Raw genomic sequence first — 19,746 nt, 5'->3', positions numbered from 1 at the left:
ATACTGTATACATGATAAATAAATCTTTTTTATTTTTAAAAAATAAAAATAAAACAAATTAATGGCACCCCTATTTCACTTGCCCCACTACCCAAAGCCTATATGAACTATTTACATGTCAAGTGACAATAGGTAAGACTTCTCCAGTTCATTAAATCAACAAGGCCAACAGGCCATCCCACCTGTAGCTGTTTTTCTGGTTGATACCATCTGATGAGTCTTGAACTTCTTTAGCGGAAAATTCTAAAAGATGCCTCCTTTGGCTTGCAGGGTTCACGCTGGGCTTCACTCTCCTGGAATCCTGCTCCAGCATGCTAAAAAAACGACAACAACAAATGAACCAGTGGTTGAAATTAAAATGGCACACACATAAGCTACGTCTAGCTAGAAAGCAAGCAAGATCTGCCTTGTAGAGTCATACGTGCAGCAAAAAAAATCAAGGCCTAGAAACAAGTAGAGCACTGATGTCCTTAAATACTCTAGGCCTGGCATCTCGTACATAGCCAACAATTTAAAAATAATTTTATAAGTATAAAAGTCTGTATTTATAAACCAATTAAACAAATGCAGTGTTTTACTTGCTTTTAAAACCCTACAACTACATTATATAAACTGCTGTATTATATTCAGAGCTTCTTTCTCAAAGACATGTACGCTGAAGGCTTGTATCCATCGGGAGGTGGTGGAACAGTTAGGAGGTAGGGCCTAGTGGATGAAGTCAGAACACTGAGTCATGCTTCTGAAGGGGATGCTGGGAACCTAGCCCCTCCTATGCCCTTCTCTCTCACTTTCCAGCAGCTCAAGGTGAGCAGACTTCTTCCACAACATGTTCCTGATAATATACTGTGTCACTACAAGGTCAAAGCAACTGAGTCAAGAGACCATGGACTAAAACCTCTGAAATCAACAACCAAATAAACCTTTCTGATTTTTAAGTTGATTTATCTCAAGTATTTATTAGAGTAACAAAAGCTAACACATATGAATAGAAACTCACGTGAGTACATATAAACAAGTTTTAAATGCAAATATTTGAAGTAGAAAATGTTTTCTACGGGCAAATCCTTCCAATGAAGTAAGAACTGCTGTTCTCTTCTAGTGCTCAAGGACATCGTTAGCCTTGCCACAATGCTAGATGCAGCTGTGGTGGTCTGAAAGAAAATGGCCCCCAAGGTCGGTGGCACTATTAGGAGGTGTGGCCTTGTTGGAGATGGTATGGCCTTGTTGGAAGAAGTGTGTCGCTGTGGAGGCAGGCTTTGAGGTCTCATATATGCTCAAGTCACGCCCAGTGAGATAGACCACTTCCTGGTTGCCCACATTAGATATAGGACTCACAGCTACTTCTCCAGCACCATGTCTGCCTGCATGCTGCCTTGCTTTCTGCCATGAGAATAATGGTCTAAACCTCTAAACTGTAAGCAAGTCACAATTAAACGTTTTCCTTTATAAGTGTTGCTGTGGTCATAGTGTCTTCTCTGCAGCAATAGAACCTTAACCAGCACAGCAGGCTATCAAAGTTCTCTAAAACTATTTATAGTAAAAGTGTTTATTTTTACTTTTACTTATAAAAGTAAGAAGTAAATAAAAAATACTTTCAACTCTCCCTCAGGCTCTCACTCATCAGTGTGATAGGCATAAGTGTTTGGAGAAAATAACATAAATCAGACACATACATACATACATACATACATACATACATAGGCAGGCGAGCAGGCAGGCAGACAAGTATTGATAAATATTGTGATAAATATAATACTTTAAACTCACTAATCATGTGCTTAAGAAATCTGGCTTATCAATATCATTTTAAATGTTTGTTTTTATAAAGCTACACACATAACTCACATTAGTCATGATCCTGTTTCTCTCGGAAGCATAAAAGACTGTATTTCGAGAATAAAGTGGAAGACGAAGGTAAGACTGAGGCGCAAGGGGTAGTAGAGCCTCCTGGTCTAAGAGTGGAAGCCTTTGGGGGCTGCCGAGGTTTATCTTCAAATATGCATGAATAGGCAGGAGGAAAACAAGAGGCAGATATAGTTCTCTAGAATCCTATTCTAATTTTTTATTCTTTTGGTTTCTCAATTCTTTACCACTAGAAACCACTGCCACCTTCAGTTCTCATATGGCATGTTGTTATTCTGACAAACTGCAAACTCTTCAAAGGTACAATGCCAAATTTTGACTACTGTATAAAATTTAATTTTACCAAAACTAATATTAAATTGTTATTACAATTGTATATTTCAGGTTGAATGCTTACTTAAGCAGCCATGCAATACTGCAAGCTTTGTTGCCTTGTAGAATGCCTAACTGAGGGCTGGAGAGATGGCTCAATGGTTAAGACCACTGACTGCTCTTCCAGAGGTCCTGAGTTCAATTCCCAACAACCACATGGTGGCTCACAGCCATCTATAATGAGACCTGGCACCCCCTTCTGGCCTGCAGGCACACATGGAAGGAATGCTGTACACATAGAATGCCTAACTGAACCTGGGGGATCCGGCCTAGGACAACATTTAACTGGAGAGGCCTAGTTCAATGTCAAACTGAATCTGGGGAAGAGACAAGTGAGAAAGCAGGGAAGAAGGGTTAAACAATAAGAGTTTCATGTTTTCTTTTTAAGACTTAAGCCTTTGGTATCAGAAATTATATTTATAACAATATGCTAAGAAAGAAGAGTTAAGAACTTCCCCTTAAGCTGACAAAATCTGTTTGTTTAGCCTCTCAGCTGTGCTTCTTGCTGAACAGATGCATGCTCCGACCCCTTCAGGGACTCAGAGGGCACCTCCCACGCTAGGGAGTAATGACATAGATTCAGAACTGAGCTCCATCATTACACTATACTGTTGATGACAGTTCCCCCAAATGACTGATTACCTAATAAACATGTACTAAATATCTATTATGTTCCAGGGACCTATTCTTTGGTAAACACACAAAGACCAAAAAAAAGATAAAAAACTAAGTTACTTTGTATAGATGGATATGATTGATTGACTAGCTGACTGACAGAAGAGTGATCAGTGTCATACATAACAGGGCTAAGCAGAACGCTATGAAATATACAGGCGAGAGCACTGAACTCTACGGAGAGGCTCCTGAGGCAATTCTAAATGGCAAGCAGCCAACAAATGAGAAGAGCGGAAAGGCATCTCACGCAAACACAACGGTTCTATGGGTGAAGCACACCGGCTCCACAGAGCATTAGTTAAGGGTGGGGGATGTGGACACGGCAGCACAGAGTGGGAAGAGGAGCATCTCACGAGAGAAGAGAGAGCAGCAGGAACACAAGGCTAGACATGTGTGGCCTGGCCTGCCATGCTTAGTAAGTCTAACAATTTATACAGTGACGCAAAATCACTTTGTCCTTGTGTTAATTTATACTCTTCTGTATATTGATCATAATCTTTCCAATGGCTGGTGGAATTTCCTGCTCTGGTGGCATAATCAGTCATCTTCATCTAAGCATTAGTGCTATTTGTTCACTATTCATTATGACTGCCAGAAAAGCAGATTATTAGAGAATATTCTAGGCTCTGAACTCCACAAGGAGTCTCAGACTTTAAACAGAGAGGTCAAAATGGCTGTTCTGCCTTCTAAAGATGACTTAGCACACTTGGTGTTCTCCTCTGTATCAGAATGTCCCTTCTCCTGGCACAGTGGCTCTCGGACTGAGGCATCTGGACAAGCAGTGTTGGTGTCCCCTGGTAACTGGTCAGAAATGCAGATTCTTGTATGAAGAAACTCTGGGGGTGGTTGTCTAAAAGTCAGTGTTTTAATAAGCTGTCCGGATGACTGCCAGTGACTAAGAAAGAACCGCTCTCCGTGCTTTTTACAGCATCTTCCTTGTAGAGTCACGCCTTCACCATGGCTCCATCTGAAGTAGACAGTTCAGAGGACTGGGACAGAAGGACATAGCCAAAAGTGGCAAAATCAGGGGTTTACTGATTTTTTTGTAAACTAGTTCAGTACTGTTAATACTTCAGAGATGAAAAGATTCTCTGATCATCATTCCTCAGCCATCTCACCGCCTCAGAGCTGGTGTTCTCACCGTCATTTACAGCTATTTACAGCGGTCCAGGCCTGTCACCAGTGTGGTCTATCTCGTCTATAATAAAACTCTGCAACAACTTTAGCACATTTATTAGAAGACAAGTATGCTGTTGATGCAAAGTGGTCGCTGTTCTCTGCACTACCTGTGCTGGTAATGATTCTGATGCTGTAATACCAATGTACCCACAGCAATCACCCACAGCTACTTTGAGAATTCTACATTTACTTGTAAACCAAAGAGCTCAACTCTCACACAATGCACTTCACCACACCATTATCTAGAGGCAACATAACACTTTGAGCAAGGAAATTACCAAAAATTAGGATTTAAATGAGCTAAGTCTTGAGTTTATTATCCACATATTGGCCTGGATAATAAGTGTATTAAGAAGTTTACTGTCTTCCTTTTCTTTGATTTCCTTTTTTTTTGCAGGGAGGGAATGCTATTTGGTCTCCAATTCACACATATTTTAATGCTTAATGTGAAATTTCTGAAAAAAATACTTGAGCTCTGAAATAACTGGTAGAAACTTAAGCTTAGCTATGAGAATAACTTCACATTTATAGTTTCCTTGTATCTCTTAATATTTAAAAGAATTTCATTCCACTGCCAGATTTCAGGATTGTCTAAGAATAATTGTAATATTACAAATATCAAGAGGAATTTGGCAGCTCTTGAAGTAGCCAAATATACAAAAGGGTATGAGAAAATTATGTTGATATGAACTTTTAGATTCTTGGCCTGAGTATTTTTGTAATATTGAAAAAAAAATTAAATTTCCAAGAACACAGAAAGATGAGTCCAGCACAGCAGGAATATGCAGCTAGGCTAGTGACTGCTATCTGGTGACTTTATTACCCATAATAATAATAAAATAATTAACTAAACCTTAAATATGTATTTATTTCTGTTTCGTCTGCTTAGATGTTTTGCTTGCATGTATGTCTGTGCACATGTGCATGAAGTGCTCTTGGAAGCTAGACGAAGGGGCTGGAGTTATAGACAGTTGTTAGCTGTCATCGGGGGCTGAGAATCAAATCGGGTCCTCTGCAAGAGCAGAAAGTGCTCTTATATTAACTGCTGAGCCAATTCTCTAGCCCCCAGCTTAACTTTTTAGAATTAACTTAGACCAAGCTCTATCCAGTAGTTTAAAATAAACTAACAAATACTAAGAAAACATGAGTCTCTGTGATCTATGCCTCTACAACCAGAAACATGCTACCCACCAAGAGTCACAGTGGCTCTAATCCACAGAATAATCATTACACAAAAAACCTTGCTCATGTTATGGGCCAATGATCCTGAAAAGCATAGATTAATAAAACATGAATTATTTTAATTTCTTCCAACTTCTTCCAAAGTTTGAAAGAAGCATTACAAGAATTGCTACTTTACTCTTTCACCTATGAAATTCTAAATGTCAACAACGGTTTTCAGTTATTAATGGGGTCACTTATCCTTAAGACTTCAGATATCAAATCTTCATACCAAGTGGCTGAACATAAAATGGCACATGTCCAAGTGTACCCTTGGAAAGCCTGGGTTTTTTTTAATCTACAAGTAGATCAATTTTTAAATTGAAGCCATCTCCACAGGTAAGAGTAATACTGTTTCTCATCACACACACACGCACACACACACACACACACACACACACACCACAAACCAAATGTTGCTATTGTTCTGAGACCCACACATGAAAAACTGAATTATTTTCAGCTGAGAAGGATCATGGAGACCTTTGGGGGTGTGATGTGGAAAAGTAGAAAGAGCACAAAATCTGAAGGCAGAAGATCTGGATTCAGGATGTGACTCAAACGCCTGCCTGGAAAAGTTAGTTAGGTTCTTTAAGCTTCCAATTCCTCACAGTAAAATATAAAAAATAACAAATATGTCGCAGGGCTCGTCTGAGAGTCACATGAAATGACAGATGTGGACATATTTTATAAGGCTGAGGATGCCTCAGAGTTCTTAGTGACACAGCTGTCTTCCTGCTTTGTCCAGTTCAAGTGTTCACAACATAGCAACTGCAGTGATCTTTTAAAAATCTAAGTCAGACTACTACGTCTGTCCACAGCTCAATTCTTTAGACGGCTCCCCTTTCCTAGCATAAAAAGCCCAAATATTTAAACTGACCACGGGCTTACTTCATCTGACCCTTCCCTTCCAGTTTGCCTCTGAGACATTACCTCCTAGTCCTCCCGTCCTGTTCACTTAAGTTTAGCCAAACTTATCTCCTTACTCACCCTAGGGTTCCTGCGTGCCTATTGCCTTTGCAATGCTCTTCCCCGGATATCCAGACGGCTAGCCTTATCTCCATCAAATCTTAGCTCAAAATCTTCTACACAAGGATCACTATTTAAAACTACGTCCCAACACTTGTAAAACTTTTTACCCTGGGGGCTGGAGAGATGGCTCAGTGGTTAAGAGCATTGCCTGCTCTTCCAGAGGTCCTGAGTTCAATTCCCAGCAACCACTTGGTGGCTCACAACCATCTGTAGTGAGGTCTGGTGCCCTCTTCTGGCCTGCAGGCATACATACAGACAGAATACTGTATACATAATGAATAAAGAATATAAAAAACTTTTACCCTACCATATTTTATTCTGCTTAAAGAATTTACAGTCTGACCATTTTACCTATTAAATGTCTTGTCTCAACACAGCACAAGCTGAAGGATGCAAAAATCTCTGTGCTGTTCTGGGTCAGTGCCTGCCATATAGGAGGCACTCCTGGAGTTTGGTTTGTTTATTTTAAATAAAAAGTAAAATAAATTTAATGGGACTTTACATCTTCACTTTGTTGTTAAACTTACATGAAACTATCAATTCCTAAACAAAAACTTTCTGTTTTGCAGCCAATTCTAAGTGCCTGGAGCTCAGGCAGAGCTGCTGAGTGGAGGGCAGACTGCTCCATCTGTAAGGGCCTGCCTGCCTGGGAGGTCGCTGCTGTGTTAGTGATGGAGATCAAGTTTCAGCTCAGCCACCCAACTGTATTTTCAGTTTCCTCATCTATAAAATGGTCATAATGGCAGTAGAAGGAAAAATGGATTAATTCATGAAGCAATCACATTTCTATTTGATACACGGAGTTTGATAACTGATAGCATGATACAGCAAACAAAACGAGCTACCCTTACCAACCAAGCACTAATGATATCAATATACAGTCAACCTAGATTGTTCTAGAATCAATTGTATTCACCTTCATATATTTTATTTTCTTCCTATTGCCTTATTTCTATTTCTTATATTCTAATTCAAAAAAGGGGGTAGAGAAGTGGTAGGATAGAGAAAAAGAGGAATGAAGAGAGGATGGGCTGTTTTAATGAGAATTCTGATAAAGGGCTGATAAGAAAACCACATAAACTATGTAGGTTATGTACACATTCCCCAACTGTAGCTCATTCAGAAGTCACAGGTCATGTTGTGATAAACTGACTATGGAAATAACATAAACACTGGTTATACTCGAAAAACTGAATATCAAAAGTCTAAGTGTGCAGCACATGTCCACAATTCATGTAGACACTAGCAATTAAGAACAATCTGCAGAATGACCCCTAAAATTCTTACTGAAATGACAAAATAACTCAAATCTGGAGACGAAATGGCATTAATGATAAATTTCCTAGAAGCCTAAGCCATAAATAATATTATAATTACATTTGTATATTCACAGTTCAAGGTGTGCATTATTCTACAGTCCCACACCCAGTACAAAGCTGAGCCACTTACTCCTCCGTTACTATGTATGACTGCAGCTGACAACGCATGCTCATACTTGCATGTGCTAAGTATTGCAATGGTAGTTAAAGCTCTTTTAGACAAACTGTTCACTGGCCTTTTTTTGCATTTATTAAGAATGTAAGTCATAAGGATAAAACAGCGGCACAGTCAATGTACATACTGACAGTTTTCAGCTGGCCTAGCTTCTCACTGACCCCTCTCAGGAGGGAAACGTTACTAACATTCAGTTTAATAAATGTTGTCCAGCGATCTACTTACTCCAGGTAAAGAAGAAAGTTAGCCGGATTAGAGGGTGTGACTTCGGACACCCTCTATTTCAGTCTGTGGTCTAGGGAAGAAGATAGCCAGGTGATGCCTGGTAAAGCCACTGGCATGGTCCTTAGAAGTAGTCTCTGAACAACTCATGTGAAAGCCCAGACCAGAAAAAAATCAGCAGCAGGATTTCTATGCCTTCGAAATCAAGCGCTGCACTTGATAGCCACCCTCGAAAGCAAAGACTGACATCTATACAGACGTTTTGACAATCATGAAAACAATGAAACTATCTAGAAAGGCATCTGGTGCTAGCTCTCCAATCCTGATCCAGTAACACCTGGGACTTAGATGTATTTTTATATGTACTTGAGATGCTTAGATGTCATTTTGATAAATGTGTAACATACTTTTAGCCAAGAGCTTGAATTAGATTACATTTAAGAATCTGGCTGAACAAAACCATCTATACTTGGTGGTTTGAATTCTGACATCTAAGTTACACAGTGCCTTTTAACATTCAGCCAAATGGTGATATCATACAGCAAAATGTGCTCAACAATCGAACACAGGGGGGGGAAATTGGAACCAGATTTGGGGACAAGCTCATCTCAGGATAAGAAGCTAGAATTCTTCCTGCAAAACAACGAAAAGCTGACAATTTAGAGAATTCTGAAAAAAGACATTTGGTCTCTAACAAGCTCCTGGGCCGCACTTCATGCATATGCTCTATGGTCACTTCTTCCTTACACTGCCACCGCATGCAGAACCACAGCGTAGCCAGCTGATCCCTTCACGGCATGATTTAGTCTCCCTCCTCCACAGCTGACGGCTCAAACTCTACACTCCAGATCTAAGAGAGGAAAAGGAACCCTCTTTTTTCAACACTTGCTGATTCTTTTAAACAATGTAACATACTTCATGTGCTTGAGACACTAATCTACCACTTGAAGAAAAGGGTGACAGTACTAGCCTTTAAGATGCAGAGGGAAACACAATACAGGAATTCATAAACTGCAGCCCAACCTGCCAGGAAGAACCTGTTTCCCCAGGGATATGCTATGACTCTTCTGTTCAGAACAGGGGCTTAGGAATTTCCTGATATATTAGACAGAGAGCTGTCTAGAGATTTACAACACATAAAAGTGCTTTTCTCCTTGAAGTTTCTCTGATATTAATAAAGCAGCTTTAGGTTTCTTCAGGAATACTACTAGCCTTTCTCCCCACCCCACCCCCCGTAACTGTGAACTTTTCTGTAGCCTCACAGTTTATTTCTCCTTTAAACAGCATCATGTTGAATTTTACTTTTTCCTCCACTCCAGCAACAAATTTGCCTTTTAAAGACAAAGTCCAGTTCAGGAGCAAGGGAGATGGTGTGTAGTGGGATAAAGTGCAAGGACATGAAGTTCAAATCCCTAGAATCCACATAAAGCCGGGTACGGTTAGCACACATCTGTAATGCCATACTCCTAAAGCAAGATGAACAACAGAGACAGGAGACTCCTAAGCCTGGTACACATAACAGTCAACAACAGAGACTCTGCCTCAAACAATGGTATAAGGTGAGGGCCACACACAAGGTTGTCCTCCTGGCCACTTATATGTGCTGTGACACAGGCATGCCCACACACACACACAACACACACACACACAGAGCCATCCATTTTCACCAACTTCATCTCCATCACAGTATGTATTTTTGTAGTCACCTAGTTTCCTTCCCTTTAATACCTTTTGAAATGAAATTGTCGAATTGTATTTTGTTATTACTTATCCTAAAATTTTAAAAGTTCAACTTAATAAGTCTAAACTGGCATCTCTACCTACACTCCCCCAAACCAAATAAATATTGATTCTATCACTCCCAATTCATCTGAATTACTTCCATCTTGATTTTGTTTTTTATAACAAACTGGGCATTATTACTATTTCATATCACAGCTATTTAAAAACCTTCACTCAACAAATTGTATTTTGGGGTGTTAGCTAACCGTTTTGAGTCTAAAAACCTTGTCGAGGCCATTTTCTTTCTTCAGGAAATACATCCTTCAGCAGTCCTTAATGAGGTCTGCCAATAGTAAGGTCCTCTCCAGCTGTGTCTTGAGATAGCCTATACTCTCTACACTTGAAAGGTGGTTTTTGCCAGGCAGAGACATTAGGGGTGAATCTCTTAAACTTTAAGGATAACCATTTCTACTGATTTCTAGTACCTTGACCTGTTGAGAAGACAGACTACCAGGCTCAATAAAAATGAGCTTGAGAGAAACCTATCTTGTCCTCTTGGTGTTCGGACAGATCTTCTGTTTGCTTCTGGTGTTCTACAGTCTTGCTGGGAGGTATCGATGTATGAATATCTTTTATCTGGCACATTCTGTTTTTTCCCAGAACTATTTATGCTAAGCCTGTTAGCCTCAGTATCGTTGTCTTTCATAAATTCTGGGCATGTCCTAGTTTGTTACAGCTTCAATGCTGCTCTTGCCCACTTTCCCTTCCTTGGGATTGCACTTTTGATGGACACGGAGCTTCCTTTATGCTGTCCTTTTCTCTGTTGCCTGCCTCTCCTGAAATACAGACTCAGTTTCTTTGTTTGTTTGGGTTTTGTTTGTTTTTAATTAAAACCTCAGTATGCATACATGGAAGGACGCAAGGGGAAGGAGAAGACTAGTCGGAGTTTGGGAAAGGGGGGAGGACATACGCTTGAAGTATGATATACTTCAGATTTTAAACTATCTTCTGAAGTAACTTCAGACTTACAAAGAGTGTACACAAGTAGCACCATAAGCTCATATGCACTTTCTCCAGCTCCCTCGAATGCCAGTGTTAGTACAGTAAATAGTACAATGCCAATGGTAACACAATAGCAAACATAAGACAGACTTCTGCCCTGCCAGTCCTCATAGCCACACTGTCCTGCTGATTCCACTGTCCTGCTCCAGCCCCATGTACTATATTACTTGCCCGATATCTACTCATTCCCCATTCTCAGAATGGCCCTCAGCCTTTCCCTTGACTTTCATGACCTTGATACTTTTGAAGACTCAGGTCATTTTGTACTGTGTCCCTCATTTGGGTATTATCTGACTTTTTTAATGATTAAATTCATAAAAAGGCATCTGGGACAAGTATTTCACAAGATGTAGCAACTTGCATTCTTTTTTGTGCATTCCATCAGGTGCCAGATGTCATATTACTGGTAATGTTATTCTAACCACTTGGTTATGGTATAACCTCAAGTCTTTTAACATCTCTCATGATTTCTACCTCTTGGCCGGTTACACTGCTTTTCTTTATATTTGTGGTGTATGCATGTGTGTGGAAGTGTGTGCAGCTGTGTGTGGATTCACCTTTGCATGGATGTATGCAGATCAGAGGTCAACCCCAAGTGTCTTCCTCGACTGAATTACTACCTTATTTTTTGAGACAGAATCTCTCAGTGAATTTAGACTGGCTAGCCAGCAAGCCCCTTTGGTCCACTGTGATCTGCCTGTCTCTGCTCACTTCCTTCCCTGGCTGTTACATGGTGCTGAGGACCCAGGTGCAAAGGTAGTTGCTGTGAAATCTACCCACTGAGTCATCTTTCCAGCCCCTTTAGTTGGTCTAAGTTAGTTGGTGTTTTGCTTATTTTACCTTACTAATTATATCTAGTTTCTTCAAAATGTTCTGATCAACTCTATCTTTCATCACTATTTGAATTTACTCTTTTATTTAATACATTTTATATTTTGTAGATGGTAATTCCAGTACCCATAGTATCAAAGTCTGATTTGGTAGGGTTTTTTTTTTTTGTTTTGTTTTGTTTTTTTTTTTGAGACAGGGTCTCATATACTCCAGGCTGCCCTCTTAAGTTGCTATATAGCCAAGAATGACCTTGAACTTCTAATCTTCTTGCCTCTACCTCCCAAATGCTAGGGTTATAGGAGTGTGACACCATGCCTGGTTTGTGTGGCAGGTCCTTGGGTATGCTACCAACTGAGTTATACTCCCAGCCCAATCTTTTTTATTTTGAAACTTGGTCTTGCTAAGATGTCAGAGTTGCCCTTGAACTCACTCTGTAGCCCAAAACAGGCCTGGAACTTGTGATCTTCCTGCCTCACCCTCCTGGTAGCTAACATTTAGTCTTATACCACCAGGCTGGTTCATACAGGTTAGCTATTTCCTGCTGCTCAGAGTCTGTACTTTTAGACCACCCAAACTGGGCTGACTCCTTCAATCTCAGGCCAAAAATAGCTAGATCCCTTCTTTACCATCCATTAAACATCAATAGGTTAGAAAAATTAGTTCAGTTAAATTTGTTTATTTTCTTTTTCTATGTGCTGACTACACAGTAACCCAAACCCTTCAACAGGGCCGCTTTGTTACACATTATCTTTCACAAATTCTTTAACTTTAGATATAAAATATTTCTATATTTCTACAAAGTATTTCTATATTCCAAATGCTTTCAGGGGCTATTATTTGTGTGTGTGTGTGTGGGGGGGGGGGGGGGATCAAGATACGGTTTTTCTGTGTAGGCCTGGCTGTCCTATAATTCACTCTGTAGACCAAGCTGACCTTGAATTCAGAGAGATATGACTATATCTTGCTTCCTGAGTGCTGGGATTACAGATATAAGCCACCACTGCCAGGCCAGGGGTATTTCTTAAGGTATATGTGGCAAATAGTTGTATTTTTCCACATGGACCCATAACAATAAGGCACAAAAGGACTCATCTACACTGTATGTCTGAAACTCTATTTTTATTATAGTATATGATCTCATCAAAAAGAGTTTAGGTTCCTAAATTTAAAATCTTTAGAAATCTCTGGTTAGACTATCCATTTGTTTGGGCAAATTTAATCCAGTAATATTCAAGAAAATTCAGATTGAGCTCACAATCTGCACCAATTAAAATATAATACTAATTACTTAAAGATTCCTGTTATTGTTATTGTTTTAAAGGGAAATTCTTATGGCTTCTTAAAGATTTGTTTATTTTATATATACAATGCTTTATTCCCATGTATGTCTGTGCCTCATGCCTGAGGAAGATCCTCTGGAGCTGGAGCTACGAACAGGGTGAGGTGCCAATGTGGGTACTGGGAATAGAACCCAGGCCTCTATAAGAAAAAGTGTTCTTAATTACTGAGCCATCTTTCCTGCTCTGTTGCTTTTTTGTTTGTTTGTTTTATAGGGTTTGAGTGTGAGTGAGGTGTGTGTGTGTGTGTGTGTGTGTGTGTGTGTGTGTGTGTTACTGGGTTGTTCTAGAACTATCTTCTAGGTGGAACTGATAAGGGACATCTGGGAACTTTTTCACCTCTGGCTGACTCCATCCAGCAGGTGAAGAAACTGCAAACAATGTGGCCAACAAAAAGACGCTCTTGAATAATGCAAACCCTAATTCTCAGCATCTGGTTAGGCAGCAGGTTTCAGTCTTGGAATCCCTGTTGTTTCTGGCTTTGATTTTCCTGTCTGTGCCAGTCTTGTATAGGAGAAATAGTTCTCTGCTTTTATGAGTGTTGCAGCCAGTTTTGTCTTTTTCCCTCTTGGTATTTGGAGACATACCAAGTTGTTAAGAAACTTCTGTTTCCTCAAATCTTCCAGCTCTTCTTTTTAAGCTTTTAAACATATTTTAAAATTTGAAGTTCTTAATATTCCCACAGCCTGTCATTCTGTTCCTTAAGACTCAAGAAAAAGATCTTAGCTGGTTGTACTTCAGGATTTTCAAATAATCTTAACTCTCTCATTCTTAAATTCCTTTCTGTGCTGGCATGTAATTCTTTTCTGAACCATTGTCTGTCTCTTCATTTCATAAGTGATCCATCTACTGTGGAAATGACATCATTTAATGTCTGTGAAGAAGATAATTAACTCATTCAAAACTTTCTATTCCAAATTTTCATGTTGACCCAAAAGAACTTTCAACCAAATGCTTCCTCTACCCCTATCCTTCCTTTTTACAGCATAATCTAATCTTCACTTGGTTCACTGAATGCTATGCACAAAGCCTCCAGGATTGAGTCTTTGCTTCAGTTTATTTAGGAATATGAATATGATTTTGTAAGAAGAAATTAAATATTTAGTGTCTTCCTGGGTTTCTGGCACAGAAATCATAAAACTCTTGGGATTTCCTGAGTGATGAGAAAATACCTTTATAAAAAAACAAAACAAAATAAACACCCCTTCCAGCCATACCTGAGCCTATGGAGATGACATAAATCATGAAGGAAGAAAAGCCAATTGCCAGGAAACCTCACCATTGATTAGTGAGTGGGATTTTCAGTCTTACCCCTACCTCCAAGGATAGGAAAGAGGCTGAAAATTGAGTTAAACCACCAAAAATAGTTTAATCCATCGCCTCCCACAAACTCTAACCAGTAGGTCTGGAGAACTTCCAGGCTGGCAAGCACAGAAGATGCTGGAGGAGAATCAACCTGCAGACAGCATGCCAGTTTCTCACATGCCCTCCACTATATCTTAGCTTATGCATCTCTTCTATTTGGGTTACCTTATGAAATTCATGGGAATTGTTTTTACATGAACCAATAATAGCAAGAAAAATGTTTCACTGGCTTTGTAAGTCACTCTAACAATTATTAGAGAATGCGCAATTGATAGCTAGTGTGCATAAGTCACACAACCCAAGACTGTGGCTGATATTAGCTGATTTCAACCAACAGATGAACATGTACTGCATGCATCCAGACTCACAAGATGTGAGGGGCTGAAAGCACACACTTTCCCAGGAACTGAACGTGGATGAATGTGTATAAATGTCTGTGCTCTGGGATGACACTGTGTTATTTCTACAAAAGAAAACCAGTGAATTAGACAGGAGTTGAGACCTTACATAAAAAAAAAAAAATGTAAAGTAACATAAGGAAAAAGTAAGACTTTAGCAAGTGGAACAAAATGCCTATGATAAACTGTGTAACTGGAAAATGGCTGGACAACACTGCCAAGAATGTCAATGAGGCTAGTGTCTCAGAATCATAAACTAACAGAGTAAGCGGCAAGCTCTTCAGTTTAGGACTGCTGTACATACTGGCGCGAAAGAGCCATAGTAAATGGATGAAAGATACATCAAGCAGACTGTGAATCAGTACTAGATGTATGTCTTAATACATGCAAGTGGTTTACAGCAATTCATACAGAAAAGGGAGATTTTTTAAATCAAGACTGTAAATAATTTTTAAAGGGGGGCTACAACTAACAACTAGCTAAAGAATTTTTTTACCCCACTTACCCTGAATTGTGCCAAGAATCTCATCCAGTCAAGCATTCTACTACAAGCTACTCCTCCAAAAGTTTTGAAGACCCTATTTTCTAAGTTCATTAGTACTATAGTATATATTTATTTAGTGACACTACATGTCAAGGCATCATTCAAGACATTAGAAATCAAGAGAGAAAATTCTATCTAATGTATAAATGTACCACATTTACACATTAGAGTACTACTCAGCGGTAAAAAAACAATGACATCTTGAATTCTGCATGCAAATGGATGGAATTAGAAAACACTATCCTGAGTAAGGTAACCCAGACCCAAAAAAAATTAATATGGTGGTATGTACTCACTCATAAGTGGATACTAGCTATAAACAAAGGACATTGAGCCTATAGCTCATGATCCTAGAGAAGCTAAGTAATAAAAGTGAACCCTAAGAAAACATATACAGACCCACCTGAAAATTGGAAACAAACATGATTTGCTTGACCAAAATTAGGAGCATAAGGGCGGGGAGGGGGGCAGGCAGAAGGAAGAAGGGGAAGAGGTGGGGAGAAGGAAAGGGGTTGAGGAGAACTTGAGGGAATGGGATAGTTGAGATGGAGGAAGGACAGATTATGAGAGCAAGGAAAAGACATATCTTGATTGAAGGAGCCATTATGAAGTTAGCAAGAACATCATTGTGAGTGAGGTAACCCAGACCCAAAAAAACAAATATGGTATGTAATCACTCATAAGTGGATACTAGTCATAAACAAAGGGCAACGAGCATATAGCTCAGGATCCTAGAGAAACTAATAAGGTGAACCCAAAGAAAACATATGTAGAGACCCACCTGGAAATTGAAATCAGAACACAAATTTGGGAGCAGGGGGGCAGGGAGTTGAGGGGGCAGAGAAAGGAGACTGAGGAGAACTTGAGGGAATGGGATGGTCGAGATGGAGGAAGGACAGATATGAAAGCAAGGAAAGAAATATCTTGATTGAGGGAGCCATTATGGAGTTAGTTAGCAGAAACCTGGCTACTAGACAAATACCCAAGAACCCACAAGGATCAAACCCAGCTGAGACCCTAATCAATAGAGGAGATGGTGTCCTGAACTGACCTTACCCTGTAGTGACTGATGATTATCTTAATTATCACCATAGAACCTTTCATCCAACAACAGATGGAAACAGAGGCAATGACCCACACGGAGCGCTGGACCTGAGCTCCCAAGATCCAGTTGAGAGGTGGGAAGAGGAGTGAGAGGTATGAGCAAGGAATTCAAGACCATGACGGTTCATGCCACTGAGCAGTTTTGCTTGAGCTAATGGGAGCTGCACCAACTCCAACTGGACTGGGAGTGAGCGAGCTTGGGAACAACAAAGTCCCTCTGAGGGGGTTAACAGATGGGGCAGACTGAGGGGCCACTGATAGTGGAACCTGGGATTTGTCTCTACTTGTATATACGGGTTTCATGGGATTCTATTCTCTTGGATGTAAACCTTGCTCAACCTAGACGTAGTAGGGAGGGCCTTGGACTTTCCACAGGATGGGGTGCATGGCACTCCCTTAGGGTTGGAGGGGTGAGGGGAGGATCTGTGGAGGGAAGATGGAGGGGACTGGGAGGAGGAGAGGGAGTGGGAATTTGGATTCGTATTTTTTAAGTAATAAAAAAAGGAAAAAAATCTAATAAAAAAAGAGATAAAATTCTTTCAGGGAGCCGGACGTGGTAACCCCACCACTCAGGAGACAGACGCAGGTGGATCTCTGAGTTCAGGGCCAGTATGGTCTACAGACTAAGTTCCAGAATAGCCAGAGCTAAACATAGAACCCTGTCTCAAAGAACAAAAACACAAAGCAAAACAACCATCCTCAAGACCCAGCAATACCACTTTGAGGTATATAGCCAAAGGATGCTCAATCATGCCACAAGCACATGGGCTCACTATGTTCATAGCAGCTTTGTTTGTCATAGCCAGAACCTGGAAACAACCTAAATGCCCCTCGACCATACATTTACACAATGGAGTACTACACAGCAGAAAAAAATAATGACATCCTGAAATTTGCAGGTAAATGGATGGAGCAAGAAAACATCATATTAAGTGAGATAACCCAGACCCAGAAAAACAGTTATCATGTACTCACTCATAAGTAGTTTTTAAACATAAAGCAAAGAAAACCAGCCTACAAATCATAATCCTAGAGAACCTAGACAACAATGAGGGCCCTAAAAGAGACATACATGGATCTAATCTACATAGAAAGTAGAAAAAGACAAGATCTCCTGAGTAAATTGGTAGCATGGGGACCATGGGAAAGGGTTGAAGGGGAGGGTAGAGGAAGGAAGGAAGGCAGAAAACCGTATAGCTCAATAAAATCTATAAAAAAAAAAATAAAGAAAAGAGAAAAAACACAAAGCAAAACAAAATATAATTCTTGCAGGGAAAGAAGATAAGTTAAGCTAATAGAAGTCACAGAGCTCCGGAGGAAAGGGAGCTTATTAGAAAACTAAAAGAAGGAAGAGATGACAAGAGATGACAGTAGAGTAAGCACAGCCAGGAGAGAAAGATGCCCAAAACATCCTCGGGGCGGGGGGCAGCACTTGAGCTGATACTTAACAAAAAGCCTCTAAAGCACTGAAGGCCTTGGGAATAACACACAGGAAGACCTGACACTGCACCCACTTAGTGTATCTCAGGCTGGGCAAGGAAGCCAGCTTGACAGGAGTAAATAAAAACAGCTTTCTTCCCCAGAAGGGGAATAAGCACTCTTAATATACAGAATTAGAAAATACGCAATGGAATGAACACTTCTTCCACCTGCCAGTAGGAGAGTAAACTGGTGCATTCTTTATGATACAAGATGATTTTATATATACACACAGACTTGCAGACATGTACACCTATAAACTGGAAATGCTGTAAATGTCCATTCACAGCTTAAGCACATGCTTTAAAAGGGCAGTTTAAGAAGTCCGAGGTACCCTAAGAAGCTCCGAACTCTGCAGCCTTAGAGAGCTTACCTCACACAAGAATCTGATTTTTGTTCATCAATTTCAAACCTACCACTACATCTGTATGTACGCTACATACAGAGAGACATGGTGGCTTCTCATCAGTCAAATACCAATATTTGCATGAAAAAGTATGAAGCAATGTTACTTTCTCTTCCATGTCACTAACATTTGAAGATCTGTATATGTAATTATGTTAACATGTAATGATTTATGATTAAGTGGACAAATATTCAAAATCTGTTTTATTTAGTCTATAACTCAATAAATATCAATGAATATAAGTTCTTTGCTATTCTTAGTAATTTTTAACTTTAATAGTATAAACTGGTTCCTGAGTTAAAAAATTTCTGAAATATGTCAAATAATAGTATATATCTATATTTCAAAAAATGGTGAAGTTATTAATAGGCAATGATGTGCTAACATAATTAAAAATAAGAAAGCACTTTGAATAACATGTACCTTTTTTGTAAACATAATTTATTAAATTATATATGTATAAACACAAAGACAAAACCAAGTATATATACAAACTGAACTTTTCACTTTTTAAAAACATGTCCTATGATTTATAAGCATGCTTTTAACATGGTGTTTATTCTGCTTGACATGTTTTTCCCATACTTCTCACATGGTAAACCAGTATCAGAATTCAAGGTTTGGATTATTCCTTGAGTATTTCCTTATCACTCAATCATTCAACAGAAAAATGTTCTGCTTATCTATGATATGCCATGAACTGTCAGGTTAAGGAGCTCATATGCCCAGTCATAGTCACCCAGCATCTGCTGCGCACACTGCACTACCACACTCATCATGCTGAACTATCCCTTACCATGGCTCTCTTCCCAGCTCCATCCTGGTCTGTCAAGCCATTTGTCTCCTGTCAAATTGTTCTTTACACATTCTGAGTGCTGATTTTTATTCAAAACAAAGGAGTTTTCTTCTTGCTTATGAGTAAATCTAAATAGTAACAAATAACTAGCATTTAAACTTTAGTACTCACATCCAAAACACTTGTATACTCACCTCATGGGGCCACAGTTCAGCACTATAAATGCCAATACAATCATCACACAGACAGCTCTTCGCTTTGGACTCGGGACTTTAAGCCTCTGGTTCTAAGAAAATAAAATAGGACGAAACTACAAGTCAACATTACAAAGAGCAATAACTAAGAGTCCTCCTTTTTACAGGTGTATGAATACTTTTTCTCATAAAAAATAGTGAAGATAAAAATAAAAGACCTCAAAGGTACAGAAATGGTAGTTCGCAAAAGACTAAAGTCTTCCACATTCCCTTTCCCAACAAAGAAAAGAATTTAAAGGACAAATACGGAACAACTTTTAGCTTTGTATTTCTGTTGGTCCTGAGAATTCTGAGACTTCTGTCACTTGTCTCCCTTCCCCAACACACTAAAGCATTCTCACACTCAGGGCAAGACAGCAAGGACAGAGTGAGAATCAGCACTCAACAGGC

General features: G+C 39.5%; 1 protein-coding gene across 1 annotated transcript in view; it reads right to left on the bottom strand.

Moving 5' to 3' along the window:
- Positions 1-19,746, bottom strand: part of Atf6 (activating transcription factor 6) — a 158,799-nt gene that overhangs the window by 88,497 nt on the left and 50,556 nt on the right. The window contains exons 9-10 of the mRNA XM_038349564.1: positions 19,297-19,388; positions 183-314 (exon numbers count right to left, since the gene is read on the bottom strand). Of these exons, the coding sequence (XP_038205492.1) occupies positions 183-314; positions 19,297-19,388 (224 nt within the window). The remainder of the gene's footprint in view (positions 1-182; positions 315-19,296; positions 19,389-19,746) is intronic.

This window comes from Arvicola amphibius, chromosome 12 (assembly GCF_903992535.2).
Source record: "Arvicola amphibius chromosome 12, mArvAmp1.2, whole genome shotgun sequence".
In the NCBI taxonomy this organism is placed as follows: Eukaryota; Metazoa; Chordata; class Mammalia; order Rodentia; family Cricetidae; genus Arvicola; species Arvicola amphibius.
This window is presented reverse-complemented; position numbering and strand designations above follow the sequence as displayed.